This window comes from Megalobrama amblycephala, linkage group LG1 (assembly GCF_018812025.1).
Source record: "Megalobrama amblycephala isolate DHTTF-2021 linkage group LG1, ASM1881202v1, whole genome shotgun sequence".
NCBI lineage: Eukaryota > Metazoa > Chordata > Actinopteri > Cypriniformes > Xenocyprididae > Megalobrama > Megalobrama amblycephala.
The window spans coordinates 9,059,663-9,078,516 of record NC_063044.1 but is presented as its reverse complement, the minus strand read 5'-3'; the positions used below and the strand labels follow the sequence as shown (position 1 = coordinate 9,078,516).

General features: G+C 40.4%; 2 protein-coding genes across 5 annotated transcripts in view; one reads left to right on the top strand and one right to left on the bottom strand.

The window, feature by feature from the left end:
* Positions 1 to 18,854, bottom strand: part of LOC125280859 (gastrula zinc finger protein XlCGF57.1-like) — a 1,316,469-nt gene that overhangs the window by 830,296 nt on the left and 467,319 nt on the right. The window lies entirely within an intron of this gene.
* Positions 9,919 to 17,811, top strand: LOC125243378 (E3 SUMO-protein ligase ZBED1-like). Of its 4 annotated transcripts, none has more exons than XM_048153016.1 (8): positions 9,919 to 10,517; positions 10,901 to 11,039; positions 11,164 to 11,711; positions 11,807 to 11,951; positions 12,032 to 12,263; positions 12,359 to 12,493; positions 12,594 to 12,656; positions 17,045 to 17,811. In XM_048153016.1, exons 4-8 carry the CDS (start codon positions 11,866 to 11,868, stop codon positions 17,420 to 17,422), a joined length of 894 nt encoding a protein of 297 aa, XP_048008973.1. In that variant the 5' UTR covers positions 9,919 to 10,517; positions 10,901 to 11,039; positions 11,164 to 11,711; positions 11,807 to 11,865; the 3' UTR covers positions 17,423 to 17,811. The 4 variants fall into 4 exon arrangements, with proteins under 4 accessions (XP_048008973.1, XP_048008990.1, XP_048008966.1 ...); XM_048153033.1 differs by having other exon boundaries at positions 12,594 to 12,630; positions 17,045 to 17,197; XM_048153024.1 differs by lacking the exons at positions 9,919 to 10,517; positions 10,901 to 11,039; positions 11,164 to 11,711 and having other exon boundaries at positions 11,820 to 11,925.

Below are 18,854 nucleotides of genomic sequence, written 5' to 3'. Positions count from 1 at the left end.
GACACAATCAGGCTTCAATTCAGGGCGTTCAATTCACAATAATATACGTCTTGTACTTGACTTACTGGATTATAATTGTTTGATTGAAGATGAAGGTTTTATTTTATTTTTAGATTTTTTTAAAGCTTTTGACACAGTCGAACACAATTTTATGTTTCGTACATTACAATTTTTTGGATTAGGAGAAAATTTCATTAACATGGTTAAGTTAATTTATAAAGACACTAATAGCTCTGTTATCTTACCACAGGGTACAACATCAAGATTTTTAATTGATAAAGGAATTAAACAAGGTTGTCCTATCTCTCCTCTGCTTTTTATCGCCGCTGCAGAAATGCTTGCCATTCTTATTAAAAACTCTGATTTTGAAAAATTAACAGTTTTTGGCAAACAATTAGTCATCAGTCAGCTGGCTGATGACACAACCATTTTTATGAAAAACATTAATCAAGTTCCAAAAATTCTTCAAACTGTAGAGCTTTTCTCTAAGGCATCTGGCTTGAAATTAAATCTTAAAAAATGTGAATTATTACCAATTCATAATTCCTCTCTATCAACTTTTTACAATATTCCTATAAAAGATACTGTTAAATACCTAGGAATACACATTACAAAGGATAACACCTCACTTAATAATCTTAACATTTGGAATAATCTAGAGAAATGCAAATCTTAGTTAAATTTGTGGTCTCAAAGAGATATTTCTATTATTGGCCGAATTTTTCTCACAAAAATGGAATGCATCTCTAGACTTATCTACCCTGCCTACTCAATTTCCTTTTCTAAAAATGTAATAAAAGCTATAAACCAAGCCAATTTTAATTTTATCTGGAAAGGAAAAACACACTACATTAGAAAAGGAACTTTGGTCAAAGATTATGAAGAAGGAGGCTTAAAAGCAATCGACATTGAATGTATTAATGGAACTATTAAAACGAACTGGTTAAGATCTTTTTTGAAAAATGAAAATTGCTTTTGGTTTCATATCCCCAGCCAAATTTTTATGAAATTAGGAGGAATCAGTTTTCTCCTTAGATGCGATTATGACCTTAAAAGACTCCCTGTTAAATTGTCATTGTTTCATCAACAGGTTTTACTTTATTGGAAATTGATCTACAAGCATAACTTTAGTCCCCATAATATCCCTCTGTGGAATTGTAGATATGTGATTTTTAGAAATAAGTCTTTATTTTACAAAAATTGGTGGGAGAAAGGAATATGGTCTGTGATACATATTTTAGATAAAACTGGAATTATTTCTTTTGATATATTTTGTTCAAGATTTAATTTAACTGACAGGAAACAATATGATACTATTATCAAAGCAATTCCACAATCCATAATTCAGTTGTCTCTCAATTTTTCTCAAAGTAATGTAACCCCTTCTCTTCCTAAGCTTTTGGTGAATGGAGTTTCTCTCACTAATATAAATTTACCTAATACCACAATTAGAAAAGCATTCGTTAAGGAATTATATCCCTTTTCTTCAAATAAACTTTCAATTTCTCAAAACTTTTCTAAAGCTGAAGTTAAGGTCTTAAGAACAAAATACCTTAAATACCCAGTTACATCAAAAGCAAAGGAAGTCCACTTTAAAATTATTAATGGTATATATCCTTCCAGAGAGTTAAGATTAAGATGTTAAGATGTCGATTTGGTCTTGATGTTAACAACTGCTCTTTTTGTGATGATCAGATCGAAACAACAGAACATCTTTTCTATGACTGTAACTACGCCTGTGCCTTTTGGGAGGATATGCATTAATGGTTATATCCAAAGATTGAAAATTTACCTGTATTAACAAAAGAAAATGTTATATTTGGTATGTTTATGGAAAAAGAAACATATGACTTGGCAATTAACACATTTATTATTCTTGGAAAATTTTTCTTGCATAAAAACAGATTTTTGAAAACACTACCAAACTTTTTCATATTTCATAAGGAATTGTGTAATTTCTTCTTTTCTTTGAAATTAATGAAGAAAAATAATGCTGTAATCCTCTATAATTTGATAGAGGATCTCGATCTTGCAGAGGACCCTTTTGTTTTTTTTTTTTGTTTTTTTGTTTTTTTATATAATCATTTGTTCTTTGTCGGATGCTTGTCTGTTGTCTAAGAAATTTTCTACTTTGTACCAGGCCATTTGTGGTTGTTAAATTCTCTGTTCAATAAAGTTCTGCAAAAAAAAAAAATATATATATGTCTATGCTTCAAGATGGCTGAGGTCAAACGGTTTCCGGGTCATAGGATGGAGGACGGAGGAGCGAGGAGATGAGGGATATTGAGAAGCACCCAAAGACGCGCCCACGCGAGTGAAGGCGGAGCCTCAGCGCACACCTCCTATTACGTTATCGTCACTGACCAATGGTAGTAGCTACGAAGGTGTTTTGCTGCTGGAGCGAACTTTTCCTGAAAGTTCGCTTTGGCAAGCCGTTTCGAACTTCCAAAAAGAACACAAAACGAACTTCGTTTTGGCCTGATTTTGTTCGAAATTACGTCACATCAGTTCGTTCTTCGATTTCGTTTGAAGTATACCGGGGCCTTTAACCAGAATTAAACGAGACGTCCTTCATATGACACACAGGCAGGAAAGGAAACGGGATATATATCGTTGCTATGCCAATGCGTTCACGGCAGCCGTTGCACTCCCAGCAAATGAATGAAAATTACTAATACATTTGTAAAATAATTTGAATGTATTTACTTGTTTTATTTTGGTTAATGCTTGAAGAGCTGGCTTATGTACATATATATATTACAGAGACAAAGGAGGAGGATATTAAGAAGAACAAAGTTTAAAAAAAAAACAAGCTTGAAACTACTTACATTTAAACACCACATTTTCGCTTGTACATGTATAGGCTATCTGCCGATGCTGACAATAAAAAAAAAAAAATCTAATAAATGACGGTTGTTAACAGCGACGCAAAGAATTGTGGGCTATTTGCGGCTGCAAAGGATACACCTCATGCATCCTCCGAATTCGTGTGAAACAAGGACGCTTTCAAAGGTCGCATTCGGAGAGTCCTACTTACTTTTGTGAAATGATACAGCCTCGATGACGTGTGCAACCTCCGAATACGACCTCCAGAGGACGCAACCTTCGAAATGAGACACAGCTCATGTCTCTTAAAGCAGCTTCTTTTTAGCCTTTTTAAGTAAAAACATGTAGAATCTCAGTATTGATCGGGTGACTGTGTGTTTTAAACAGTTTATTGAACAGCTTGATGGCCTGAATGTCACACGCACACACATAAACGAGTCGAGCCGAGACGAGTCTTTTAAAGGGGCTCTCTGTAGGAATGACACCCAGTGTTCAAAATAGGTACTGCAGTCCAAATTCAAAATATTGTTTGGCCCGCCCCCTCATTCAAAGACGCGGGTTGCCAGCTTTTACAGCATATGGTTGCCAGCAACAATAGGGAGTGCAACTGACAATGAAAGCTGAGGAGACTTGCACACTGTAAGCTGATGAGTTGATTTATCTGTTTTGATATGCTGTTGTTGTTATATTTAGATGGATTCAGAGGCTTTTTAGTAGAGATGCACCGATTGCAATTTTCTTGGCCAATTCCGATTTCCGATTTTTTGTTAGTGTGTTCGGCCAATACATATTTTTTGCAGATTCAGATTTTCTTTCTAAGAACTATAAATGACAACATATACAAACAAAAATCTACTTTTCTTCAATGCAGAGTTTTATTTTCATTAAAAAAAGTAAAAGTCAGTAATAAAATATAAACAGTTCAAATAAATGCAAAAGAATAAAGAGAGCTATGAAACTAAGTTTTTCGGGTTAACTGGGTTTTTATTCAGGTAAGAAATACTACAGAAATTAAAGTAATCAAATGTAAAATAACACATTGTGTTATTTTGCATTGGTTACCTTAATTTCTGTAGTTTTTATTGCAAATAATTCTTACCATTAAAGTTATAAAACGTATACAGTCAAGAGCAGAAAGTTATTTTCTTTGTCTTTTGTTCTTTGATTAACATGACAGACAGCAGCAGGAATATTGGACTGCTGTCCCTTTAAGAGTCACACGACATGGGTTCACTTTCTTAGCTATTTAACGATTCAAAACCATAGACTGTAAAAAATTATGGACGTAGTGTCCGTGACGTCACCCATAGATTTCTGAACAGCAGTTTTGACGCGTAAATGAGGCCGTGGCCATCTTAGCTGCGCGTCACCGCACGTCACTCCCGGATAACTGAAAATGGGCAAAGAGGCGGGGAGGTGGTTTGAGCTGATGTGACTGGTTGCTGAAACCACGCCCGCCTAGCTCGACGTGACCATGTTAGCAGTCAAAGGAGCTATCTATCTAGATACTATATAAATTATTAATGAAGATCAGTTTTATCATCAGAAAGTTCTAAAGGTTTACTGTCAATCTACGGTGTTTTTTTTTTTTTTTTTTTTTTTTAAGATATAGATGCTCCAACACCAGTAATTTGTGTTGGGTGTGCAAATAACAACATGGAAAATCAAATGGGACTTCATACCTTTATAATGAAATAGAGATTGCGAGATGAATCCAATCTGTGGCACTTGGGTAAAATATGGGTGTCCACTGCAAAACAAAAAAACAGTACTTTTTGTCCATGAAAGATTTATATTTTGTCCATTGTTTGCATCACATTTCTTCTGAATGATCTGCTCTCTGTCATCGTTCTTCAAGAAATAATGCAATCTGAGCAGCGTTTATATTGTAAAACTGTATACGATCGTATCTAACAAACAAATGAGCCCGTGTCCAAAGTACATTTTTTCAAAATAGTGCAGATGTTTTAGTTATAATATCCAAGCAGTGCTGTTGGATTTTGATATCCTCCCGCCATTGTCATTGTAGTAAATCTTACAACCAAAACTTTCAGCCAATGCCATGATCCAACAACGTGTGTTCTGTTTCTTCAGCATGCATGCACATCTACACAGACACACATCAGTCTCGAATATAATGCAGAAAGCCATATTTTATAATTGTATAAAATAATTAAGAAAAAAGCACAAATACGGCTGAGATGCCATATTCAGTGGCTGGAATTAGCTGAGGTAAAGTGACGGCTCACAGACAGCAGCGGCATCTACCTGTCACTCAAATGACCACGCCCTTAATTATGCAGAACTTTAAGGCTTAATATAATTTAAACGGATGAGTTATGAAAAAATTCAACCCCCTCAGAGTTGTCATGAAGGGCAAAATTAGCAGTATAGACCAAAACCACAATTTGAACCAACTTGTAAACATGTTATTTTCTGCTATAAACTTGGCCAATTTAACATGGGACTCAATGAGATTCTGCTCTCTTTTGGAGCCTGTCCCTAGCGGCCAGTCGATGAATTGCAGTTTAAGTCACTTCCGTATTGGCTTCAAGAGAGACTGGGGGAGGTTGCCGCTTGGTCGTGTTTTATGTTTGTAATGCTTTTACTTTTGTCCTGTTTTATGTTTTATTGCCTTTACTTTGTTTTCTCTGGTTTTATTCTAACATATTCATTTAGTTGAGTACAATTTGGGGTTTGATCCTGCTTTATTGTGTTTTTGTTGTGTTTATTCTATATCTTTTTTCCTACTTCTGATCCTTTGTACAGCACTTTGGTCAGTCGGATGCACGAAAATGCGTTTCTGAGTGAGCATTTTGAACGTAGCTTGTGAAGGCTCCGATTCAACACTCGCAGATCCAGGATAGGTCGTAACCCACCGCTCTTCTTGGGTACAATGAAGTAGGGACTGTAGAACCCTGACCTCATATCGGCTGGAGGGACCGGCTCTATCGCGTCCTTTGCCAGTAGGACCGCGATCTCCGCACGCAAGACAGGGGCATCGACATCTTTCACTGTAATGAAGTGGACGCCCCTGAACTTGGGGGGACGCTGGGTGAACTGAATTGCATAGCTGAGCCTGATGGTCCGAATGAGCCAGCGAGACGGGCTGGGGAGCACTAACCAGGCTCGCAGAGACCGTACAAGCGGGACCAAAGGGACCACCAGCGTACCCGCAGTGGGGCAGCGAGGTGGAACACAGGGACGCGGCTCGGGGGGCTCTCTTTGCGAGGTGGCCTGAAGCAGCGTCAGAGTGTGCTGGGCAACACTTACCTGGTTCCACGGTCGAGCAGGGGGCGCAGGAGAGGCTTTGGCTGCCTTCTCGAACTGCACACTGCTGCCCTCTGGCGAAGGAAGAGGGGGATGAGAGTGGTGAGGTTTTTCTCCTCCCACTGCTCTCCAAGACCTCTTCAGACCTGGAGATGGAGGAACTGCTCTTTTTTTTTTATTATTTGGGTACCGCTGGCTGTTGGACCAGCGGTGGAACAGAAACAAAGCCAACAAAAGGACTTACCACCCAGCCCTCCTCTGGGGGGAAAAAGAGCAGCCCCACCCATCTCTGGGTTGCCCGTCTCAGGGGTGATTTTCTCACCAACCACTCACACAGCAGCAGAGACGGGAGGCGTCATCTCCTTGCAGCAGACACAGTAGAGCAGGCTGGGCCGGAGTTTTTTGCAGGGGATGGCACCCTTGGCGACGAGCAGACTGAGGGGTGGCCCAAGAGGAACTCAATGGTTTGTCATGGGAAGCTCCCCGGTCTACTACTAACTGAGGAGAACCGCTGGGCTCAGTCCTCAACAGTGTCACCGAAAAGGCCACCTCATGAGATGGGAGTGTTGAGAAAGCATTAGCTTGACAAACTCTCACACCTCACACGGTAAGCCAGGGGGCGCTTCTGGACGACTGAGGTGGACATCGTCTGGCTGAGGGCCTGCGCCGTGAATTTATCATGGTTAGTCAACAAGCGCAGCTCAACCCCAGCTCAGAACTACCCTCATGCATAAAGAGTGCCTTGGCCTCACATGCAGGGTGGGTGTAGTCTGTGTACAGCCACCCCATCCAAGAGGGCAGTGAGAGAGGAAAAACTTATGCAGATTTGGGCACTTTTGGCGTTCCATATTTATGGCACCAAAATACCTCCATACTGCCAAGTTTTCCATGCACATCCGGGACACCTGGGAAAGCATGGCTGTAAACTCTGAATCTGAGTCAGCATAAGCACACACCATTACAGTGGGCAGCGTCACCCTCATTTCCAGAGCAAAACAGCACACTCTCCGATGCTGCAATCAACGTGTGACCCTTAGCTGGAGCTCTGAATGAAGTGCTAGGTTCCCCTATGAGAAGGACCAGCAATCCAATCCAGAAACTGCACAGCTTGCAATGCGCTAGAGGCCCTAGGGGGTTGGTTCCTCAAAGGAACTCCTCAACCTCATGTCACCCAAGCCATATCAGTAAAGTAGACCTCTTCTGGTGCACCAGAGAGGGCGCTACAATAGAGATTAGGCAAGGAAACCGCACATCTAGAGCGCCGAGCGAGTGCTGGGTTGCCGTGACAACCAGCGCTGCAGCTCGACAGCTCGACGGCACACGACACGCAGAGGAGCAAGAGGTTTGCTCTCGCTGGTCTCCACAGTCTCCCAGAGTGTCGGGCAGACACACGGCTGTGCTTTTACACACAAGCAGCAGCTATTCAACAACAGAGGGGACTCAAGCTTCCCGGAGAAAGAAGAGTCACGACCGGCGTGTCGACGTGATCATGTTCTCATACAGCTGATGCTTATGATTGCATGCCAATGTGTATTGGCTCGTTTTAGTTACACTCGAAGTAGATTGGCCTCTCTAGCGAGATTCCTATTCGTCGGTCTGTCCGATGTACTTCGAACGTGACCGACTGAATGGGAACTTGAAGTTACCTACACCACTCATTGTTTTTGTTACCTAGTCAGTCATTTTTGATCTAACAGCAGGTTTGGGGAACATTATCGATGGTGACATGTAGTCACACATGTAATACAACACTCTGAGAAGATACTACCCTTTCCTCATTCCCTGCATTCCTACAAGAGATAATAAACAAGGTAGATGTGAAGATGTCTCACACTCATTGAAGTATAAAACCTTACCAACCGGATTCTGAAGGCAGTTGGACATAGTGGGGTATTAGAGATAAAAAATTATATGAATACTGTTTGGTTTCTCACACAACCCGATCGTTTTGTGTCTTAGGACATCAATGCCGGACCTGAAAAGATTCTGCAACAAATCATTGATTCGGAAAAACCCTTCTCTCCAAGCTAAGGACGCTGATGAGGAGATTCACATTTGAAGTCGACAAGCAAGTACTTCCAGATTCTAAAGCTGAACTGGTGCATTAAATTAATGATTCATGGTTCGTTCAGGTCAGGTCTTTTGAAGTGAAAATTTGCCTAGAAATCATGCTCATCATTTAATTCTTTCCTGAAACTCTTTCTCATTTCCTTTCTTTCTGCAACGTGTATGAATGTTTGTGTGTGTGTTTGTGTTAGATTAGTTTGTGTTAGAATGATCAATAAAGTCTCTTGTAGATTTTAAAAGAAAGTGTCTTGCATTATGTGCTTGTAAAATTTAATGTCTTAAACTGTGGATCTTAAAAATTACTGCGCTCTAATTGGTGTTTTCACGATAGTTGGATATTCATATCCGCTAAAAGAGCTTATTACGGCACAAGCAGATGAACACTGGACGACTCACTTGCTCTGTCATAAAATAAATTCCTTATAAATTAATTATTTCATTTGATCTGATTTTGGTCCTACACTTATAATTAATTTTCTTTTATTGGTCTGTCATGTTTTATGTTTGTAATGCTTTTACTTTTGTCCTGTTTTGTGTTTTATTGCCTTTACTTTGTTTTCTCTGGTTTTATTCTACATATTCATTTAGTTGAGTACAATTTGGGGTTTGACCCTGCTTTATTGTGTTTTAGTTGTGTTTATTCTATATCTTTTTTTTTTCCTAATTCTGATCCTTTGTACAGCACTTTGGTCAGTCGTACGGCAGTTTTATAAATGCTATACTAACGAACTTGAAGTCAAGTCACCTTTATTTATATAGCGCTTTTTACAATGCAGATTGTGTCAAAGCAGCTTTACATTGATAACTGGTACATAATTTTGGCTGCACAGCAGCTATTAAAGAATAGTGTCAATGCAGGCAGATAAAAGCACTGTTGAATAAATGTCAAGAATACTGTTGAATATCAAATGTCAAGTCAAATGTCAAGTGTTCCCAAATAAGCAAGCTAAAGGCGACAGCGGCAAGGAACCCAAACTCCAACAGGTGACATTAGGTGGCAAACAAGTGGCAAATAGGTGTTAAAATGGAGGGCTTAGTCGGGGGGCCAGTTCTCCTCTGGCGAACAGTGCTTTGTTACGAATCAGGTTGCTATCATAAGTCTGATAGGATCGCAACAATCAAAGTATTTATTTCAGTTCCATCCAGTTGAGGATCGTATTCATCACGCCGGTATGGACAATTTGTTGAGGAACTGTGCTACTGGCTGTCGTGTCGATGAGGCCTTCACAATGGATGATCTAGTTGACTCGATCTCTGCTGATACTTCAGGGCTGCGTTGTGGTCGTGTCAAGGTGCAGGTCCTTGGTCTCAGCTGGATACAGCCCGGATCCGGTTGACTACGGTAAACCTCGGAATAAACAGAAAGACTAATATTAGCGTAGATGCCATTCTTTTTCTGATGTAACAAGTACATCTGGTGTTATAGGAAGTGTTCCCGGTTCCGGCTGACCTAAATTATGCAGCCTAATAATCCTTTAACGGATTTGAAAATATAAATTGATAATGTGTTATGTGTATGCCAGGTTAAAGAGATGCGTTTTTAGTCTAGATTTAAACTGACAGAGTGTATCTGCATCCCGAACAATGCTAGGAAGTTTGTTCCAGAGTTTAGGTGCCAAATAGGAGAAGGATCTACCACCTGCGGTTGATTTTGATATTCTAGGTATTATCAGCTGCCCTGAATTCTGAGATCACAATAAACGTGAAGGATTATAATGCTTTAAGAGCTCGCTCAGGTACTGCGGAGCTAAACCATTTAGTGATTTGTAAGTAATTAGCAAGATTTTAAAATCTATATGATGTTTAACAGGAAGCCAATGCAGTGATGACTAGGGTTGGGTACCGAAACGCGGTGCCAATAGGGAACCGGTTCCGACGTAAACGGTAGTAACAAGACCGAATAAGAAAGACAATTTCGGTGCCTGATTTCGGTGCTTTTTTACCGCCCCCTGGTGTTCCGGCATCAACTTGCGTGACGTCAGTGCCGCTACTCGGCACACTTGTTGAACTGATAGCGAGAGGATTAATGAAGATGCCGAAGGCAAAACGCTCCAAGGTTTGGCTGCATTTTACGTGTAATAATGCAGACTCTGCGACATGCAACAAATGCCATAAAGCAATATCATGCAAGGGAGGTAACACTTCAAATTTAATGAAACATATGGCGACACATGGAGTGTACTTAAAAGCCGAACAATGCACCATGTTTGACAACCTACTAGACGCAGAGCCAAGCATGTCAACATCAGCAGCTAGTGTTGGCCTCGCCGCCGGACAAATTGAAGAGAGTCCCAGCCCTGCCAGTGTGGCGATGGACAACACAGATGATGATAACAGCAGCTGTTCCTCTTCGGGTAAGTCAGTAATTTAATGCCAGCTGCAAATCTTGCATATCAAGTAGGCTAGCATAGCAAACACCGTTGCCATTCAACAGCGTGTGTAAAATGTTTTAACAAAGTTCAACACTTCTTTATACAAGGCTATACTGTGTGTGTTACATTTTTCTGCGTGCTCATTGTCAGATATTTCTCTGCTTAAAGTAAAAGTCATAATATGCAAAGACAAAATGTTGATCATAAGTGTTTTACATCAGTATTAAACGGCGCAATTTTTCATTTAATTAGGAGAATTGTTATGAGCTGTTGAGCTGAATAGTTTACTAGTAGTAGTAACTTGAAGAGTTAGGTGTATGTTATAAACAATTTTGATAGTAATATCTTTATTTCTGGTTTTGAAGTTACAACAGTGACTCCTTTCATCATGGCTAAGAAGGCTGCACTAACCAAAGAGAAGGTGCAGGAAATCCACAGGGCAGTCACCAAATTTGTGGTGATGGGGCTTCATCCATTTTCCACGGTGGAATTGCCATCTTTCAGGTAAAAATGTGGGCTATATCAAAATAGAATTTCCTTGATGCATGTGAATGCAACCTCTGTACCATGAAGACATTCTATGTACTAATAGATATCATAATATAATCATATTTATTTTTGTATAAAGGAAGATGTGCACTGCCCTAAATCATAGATACCAACCACCATCCAGGGATGACATGTCCAACACGTACATACCCGCGTGGTATTCTGTTATAAAACATAATGTCATCCAGGAGCTGGCGCATGTCAGCAAAATTGCAATTACTTGCGATGGATGGACCAGCGTGGCACAGGACCACTATCTAACAGTGACTGTCCATTACATTTACAAAGGCAGCATCCAGCAGAAAGTGCTGAGCACTGAAGCAGTTTATGAGTCCCAGACAGGGCCAGTGGTGGCACAGGAAATCCACAGCATTCTTGAGGAGTTCAAGTTGACTGGAAAAGTCATAGCTGCCACAGTAGACAACGCATTCAACATGGATGTTGCCCTGAGAAACTTGAAATTTTTAAAAGTTGGGTGCTTTGCCCACACACTCAACCTGGCAGCACAGAAGGTGTACGGCATCCAAGCTGTGACTCGGTGGTGTGCAAAGATTCGCGCAGTGGTGGTGTGGATGAAGCGCTCCACCATGAGCAAAACTGTCCTGAGAGAGAAGCAGTGACTCCTCAGTAAATAGCATATATATAATTATAAATACATCTGGAAAAGTAATACTTTTAAATATAAGCAATTGTTTATTGTAATTCAAATTTCTGTGCTTTAGATTTGCCAGAGCACAATGTTATCCTGGATGTGAGGACTCGCTTGGATTCTCTATACCTCATGGTGGAGTGGTTTGTGGAGCAGTTCCCTGCAATCCAGGCAGCTTGCCTCGATCAAAGGGTAAGGAGGCCAATGGAGAGGGACAGGTGAGGTAATGGACAAGAGGGTCACTTGCAACAATATAATTGTACCTTTTGTATTTAACATTTTTGTTTATTTTGCACAGACTAGAAAGGCTTACAGAGAGTGATTTCGAGAAGGCCGAGGAATTCATGAAATGCATGAAAGTCTTGTACACCTCAACCCTCTGCGTGTCAAGTGACAAGTACCCCACATGCAGCCAAATCATCCCAATCCTCACAAAGCTGGAGGCACACTATTCAACCTCTGATGATGACAATGTCTTTGTGGCTGCCATAAAAGAGAAGGTCTGGGGAGATCTCAATAAAAGATACCAGGTACTATCCATTTGGAGCCAGTATCTATGTTCACAAAGAAAGAAGAACTATACACCATTTTCACTATTAGACACTAAACCATGTTTTCATTACAGGATCAGGACATTCAGAACTTCCTTCAGGAGGCCACATTGATGGACCCTCGCTTTAAAGGCAGGTTGGAAGCTGGTGTTGCAGAAGCTTGGGATAGGCTTGAGAAAGCAGTGATTGACAATGCCACAGCAACTCAGGTATTTTACTGCATGTTTGTCTGAGACAGTGTACTGATTGCTCAATGTTACAGTTTCTGTAATTAAGTATTGCTGTTTTATGGGCACTCTGTGTCTACAGCTTCCAATAGAGGAGGACCCTCATCAGACTGAGGCAGGTGAGGAGGACCAAGCAGGCAGATGTGTAAGTTCAATCATGACAACTCTCGGAGTGAATTAAATTCAACCAGCATTTATTGGCATAGGGTATGAAGTATACATGGCTTGATTTTGGCGTACGAGATCTGCTACGCTGCTGCTGTTGCTGCTGCTACTGCTGCTGCAGTTACTGCTGCTGCTGCTGTTGCTGCTGTTGCTGCTGAGCAAATACAAATTGTTTAGCTTAGTCAAATAAAACAAGAAGGAAAAGGCTGCTGCAAGAATGGTAGAACCCCCTCAAAGCAGTGGACCGCATGGTCCGTGCTACCCAAGTTAAGAAAGCGGCCGAGTAGCTTCGGCCTGATACCCCCCACAGAGCAGATCTGAACGCCAAAATATGTGTACTGCTGCTGCTCCATAGAGCTATAGACTATCTATGTGAGCCTGGGCCTGCTTTGCCGAGTGGCTTAACACTATTGAACTTACCTATAAATGTGCATCTGACCTAGTGGCCTAAGCTAGAATGATACTGAGCCAGAGCTCATTTGCATAAATGACATGCCTATAAAATGTGATTAGTTTTATCTAATGCAGTGTATGGTATGCTTTTTTTTTTTTTTTTTTTTTTTGGATGGTGACCGCTCCGAAAACATTTGTCCCTGGTCCCCTGCATCAAACTTAAATCTCGCAGCCGAGATCCTCCCCTCCACTAGCTGAGGATTCGGATACTGTAAAATGCTGCATACACGTTGTTGCTAACGTCTGCAAATGATCAAATCGAATAATTGTAACTGAATAATTAATACCAGAATGCCCAGCGCCACCCGATAATTTAAATCAGAGATGTTTCTTGTTCTTTCAAGTCTTTGAAATTATGTCTGATGTAGCATTTGTGGACTGCCGAATTCCAGCGGCCCATTTCTTTAAGGGTAGTGGATGGTACTCTTGGAATGCTGACATTGCTACACCAATCTGGATGAGTGGTCAGTGTAGACTTCTAGGTTTAAGCCACGTGAATGACATGGGTGTTTTAACGAACCAGGCCCTTGTCATCAGTTTCCATCAGCTGTAAGGAAACAGTGGATCTGAGCAGCTGCATCTCCGAATTTGCAGGGATTGTTACATGAAAGAAGAGCAAAACACAGAATTAATGCTAGATAATAAAGTGTGACCTGTTAAATCTGTCGTTTTTGAGTGCTTAAATGTAAGACAAACAATTTAATTTATTTATATTATACAAGCTGTGAGAACTGCCTCTAGAAAAGTATGGAAAGTGTATCAAGAGCTTTCCTTCTGAGTGGTGAAACATGTAGCGCAGGTGTGTAGGAATAGCTTTGGTTGTTGGGAATGTCTTTACTATGCTGTTCAGTAGACGGTTGCAGGGACTTGGAGAGGCTTGGTGCGCTGGGGTCCAGAGTCAAACCAGGGGTCCGGGATGAAACTGTGAATTGGAGAAGCAGTTTTTTTTTTTTTTTATATATATATAAATATTTACTGGTAGTTTGCTTAAGCTTGGCTCTAATGCCTTTAAGACTATGTATGCCTGCTACACTAAATGCTTTCAAAACAGTCAAAAGGTGCGAATGTGTCCGATTAGAATGTTCCTAAGTGCTTTAACAAGATGGACGCATTGCAAGCTAAGAGATTGAAAAAAATCTCCCGGACCACCTGAGCAAATAGTATGAAGATTTGGCAACCTTTTTCATTGGAAAATCGTATAGTCCCATTGAAAGTTTATGTCATTAGAACAGAGATAATGGAGCAATATCCTAACGTGCTTCAGCTGAACCAGTCCGAACACACTAGGTTGACTGAACTAGCCTTGGAGTGTGTTGGAAGTTGAGCAAATAATAAGTTTGGTTAAAGGTGTATATGCGAGAAGGCCATTACTCTGAACATCCTCATGTACTATGTTTAGTCGCTATATATTATATAAAGCTTGCTGCTACTAGATTTGAACGTGTAGCTGCTGATAATGCTTGTATTTACCCCCACGTCAATGCAGACTGTAACACCCTCTTAAAACAAAGGCATGGTTTGATGTTTGTAGAAGGCTAAGCAGTAGATGTGATTGCCCAGCCCTGAATCCAGAATTTCCCAGAATTTAGTGAGGATAAGCAGAAACTACTATGTAGCAAGCACTCCACCAATACCAAGACTGTGGAACTATATATTTGATTCATTTAGTTTAAATCGTGTTTAGTATGGAACTCAGTATTTAAATATATTTCTATTATATCTATTAGTCTGAGTTTGCATGCAGGAGAGTTGTATACCATATCGCTATCCCATGCAGTAGTAAATAAATATAATTTAGGAACAGAGGTGAAAAGCACCAAATCAAAATATGGCAGACTCAATGATGCATCAACATCTACTCCCTCAACTTGACAGTCCCCCTAAAATATGATGTTTGTGTGGTTTGTCCAATATGCATACATGACTTGATAGTTTATTCAATTGTTATTCTATTATTCATTATCATAATTTATGATTTAATACCATAAGCAACGCTAGCTATTCATAGCAGCATTTAATTCTCATACAATCATTTAATTACCCAGAATTCTTCCAGAAGACTAAACTGTCCATTAGATATTTCTGAATAAAAATGCTGCCTGATGCCATTTGATGGACTTAACGCAGTCTATGCCACCCGCTGTCTGGGAGAGTGCATAACATCATGCTAAGATCATTCACACCCAGCACATCAACTGTTCCACCTGCTGCCCTCAGGGAGATGATACCGGGCCATATAAACCAGAACCACCAGACTGTCCTGCAGCTTTTAACTCACTGTAATGAACTGTAGAATGAATATCTTCAAATTTACATCTGGCCCATCACATTCACCACGCTCCTACGTAAATGCAGTAGCTGAGACTGGAGTAGGCTACATGTGCTTGTTGCAGTATATGTTATCTCGTTATTTAGAACAATGACATGAATAACTTGGATTAAATGACATAAAATAGGCTAAAATATGTGTTACACTTAATTTCTTTCACAAGTCACGGCGGTTATCAAATCACTATTATGGTTTCTCACTTTAGTACATGATAATAGTAAAATGCAGTAGTTCAAAATTGCGTATGTCGACACGGTGTTTATCACACGCACGCACACGCAAGCACACACACACACACACAGTAGCTATATCGAACACAAACACGCACACGCGCGCACACATACACACACAGTCAGTATAGCTATATCAAACACAAATGCTTGGCGCTCGTTACAGAAGCATGAACTGAACAAATGCTGCGAGATCGTGCAAACACTAGTCTTTACAGTTGGCGCGTATGAGTGCCGCTACATCAGTGGAATGTCCTCACTGCAATGAATCTGCTAGGCCTCTACTCCTGATAACAAATGATGTGATTGAGCGGTTATTGATTCTGACTGATAATAATAACACCTCTGAAGACACTCAGACAAACGAACATCTCCGTGATCGTCAAGCAGCTCAGCAACACCCCGCAACTGAACACACAACGCTCTCCACGCGACCCATATTGCCAGGTAAAATGCCTATACGGCGTCAACCGGTAACGTTACTTGCTTCGTTGAAAGTACTGAAGCTACCTTGCACATTTAGGTAAGTGGAATGAAGACCTTTCTGAAGGACAGCAGTGAAATCTGATGCTTAAATTGTATCCGACTTGAACGTAACTCTCCGTTCGTCCCGTAGTTATGAAGTAGTGTATATTTCCCAAAAAAGTGTATGTAACGTTAACTGCTCACGTTCTTAATATGCTAAGTGAATATGTACGTTTTTAAAGAGTAATCGATCGTGGTTAGCAGATAATTGAACAATGTCACTTGATTGCGAAACGCACATTTACTTCTGCTAGCGTTCTATGCTGTTGATATCCGCTAATATTTGTTTTAGCATGTTGCTGCTGCTTAAATATTAGGAAATGCTGTAGCTTATGTGAAACGGAGTGAAACCCATGTACTTAAATTAGCAAACTATTTTTTCTGTATCCTTACAACATATCTGTTTGCTGCTCCAAATGCGATGCATGTACGCTAGCTGCTAGTGCATATAGTTATCACAGTAGGTTGGGAGTTGACATGATTTGAACCTCGTGTATGATACTTCAACAATTGAAAGCATACTTCTCAAAGCATTGTGCAATATCATAAGAAAACCTGTTTACTTATCTTAGATGTTGAAATTCTGAAAGCATTCTGCTCCTAACAGCGCTTCACATTGCGCAGCTGTCGATCGCAGGCTAGGGTACGATATATATGGTTGCGTGGATATGGAATTACTTCCGATTGGCTGATGCCATGGCGTAGAAAGACCCAATCAGCGCTCGGTTAGAGTTTCATGACTGAACTTTGTATTTCAACCATATACTATCTATCTAGTGTACAATGAATAGTTGTTTTTTGTGCTATACTGAACTTGTTTGTATGTACAAGATGTCAGCCTTGGAGCAGTTGTTTGAGGATGAAGACCGAGAACTTCATACAACTCAGACCACAAGCAGCGCCCTCTCCATCACAGAGCAGGTCCAGAAAGAGATCGAGATCTACAAAGGCCTGCCAGCCATCCCATCTGGACAAGACCCTGTGGCCTGGTGGGGGGGTAAGAGGGATACCCTCCCTAATTTGTCTGTCCTATCAGAGGTGTACTTGTGTGTGCAGGCCTCATCAACCTGTGTCCTGTGCTGGACATGCTATAAGTCAGGAAAGATGCCGTATATTGCCAGAGAAGGCCAATATGGTGATATTCCTGCAGAAGAATTGTTAAAAACTGATGTAAAGTGTCCTCATCACCAGTCACAAAAGCTTCTTTAAATGTGCAATACTGTTGTGAATATCTTGTTCTATATTTGTGTTTTATTTGTTTATATTCTAATATATTTAAGTTGTTGCACTGTTCAGTTCAGGTCATTAGGAAGAGAAAATGGAGATTAGATTACCCTGGTTGTAATCTCTATTAATCTCCAGTATTATTATTTTGTTTGATACAATATTGTTTTATGTGATATTATGTAAATGTGAATTTTAATTTTATATTGGTTTATTTATTATTACCATGTTACTTGTTTAAAGATTTAAGTTAATATTGTGTCCAGTTTGGCCCTGTAAATAAAAGGGTATTATTTTTTGACAAAGTGTGTGTGGTTTTGTTTTCTTAAGTACCGGTTCAAGAACCGTTTCAGCACCGGAACCGTTTAAAAAATACAGAGTAGGTACTGGTATTGGATAAAACCCAACCGATACCCAACCCTAGTGATGACAGAACTGGTCTAATATGGTCATACTTCCTAGTAAGAACTCTAGCTGCTGCATTTTGTACGAGCTGTAGTTTATTTATCAAGCGGGAGGAACAACCACCCAGTAGAGCATTACAGTAATCTAGCCTTGAGGTCATGAACGCATGAACTAATTGTTCTGCATTTTTCTTTGAGAGCATATGTCGTAGTTTAGATATATTTTTAAGATGGAAGAATGCGGTTTTGCAGATGCTAGTAACATGGCCTTCAAATGAAAGATTGGTATCAAAGAGCACACCCAGGTTCCTAACTGACAACGAAGACTTAACAGAGCAGCCATCAAGTGTTAGACAGTATTCTAGGTTATTACGTGAAGTAGTTTTTGGTCCAAAAATTAGAATCTCTGTTTTTTTCTGAATTTAGTAGTAGGAAATTACTGGTCATCCAGATTTTTATATCAGTGTAGTACAATCAAAGGTTGTAGGGCAGGAAGAGGACAGGGTCGGCGTTTAACTGCTGACTGAGCTTTATTCAATAAATCAAAAATGTCCAACAGAAAGACGGTGCAACGCACAACAACAAAATAATTAATCCACAAAGGGCTTCACTCCAGTCTCGGTATTCACAATCCACAAAGGGCTTCACTCCAGTATTGTTGTCCTGACCAGCGTCTCAGTCAGCAGTTCCCCTCTCTCTCCCACACTCCTGCTTCTCGCGGCGTTTTATCCTGTCTCCGCGCCAATCACTGGAATGAGAAACAGGTGTTCGTGATTTACATTTAACCCAATCGCTCACCATGCGTTTCCTGACGCTCTCTCCCGTTGCAGACCTCGCTGAACCACGCCCCCCTCGCCACAATCAGCTATACATTCTGTTAATTTAGCGAATTAGTAAGTTTCGTCAGGGTGTGAAGAAATATAGAGCTGAGTATCATCAGCGTAACAATGAAAACTAACGCCATGCTTCCTAATGATATCTCCCAAGGGTAGCATGTACAGAGTGAAAAGCAA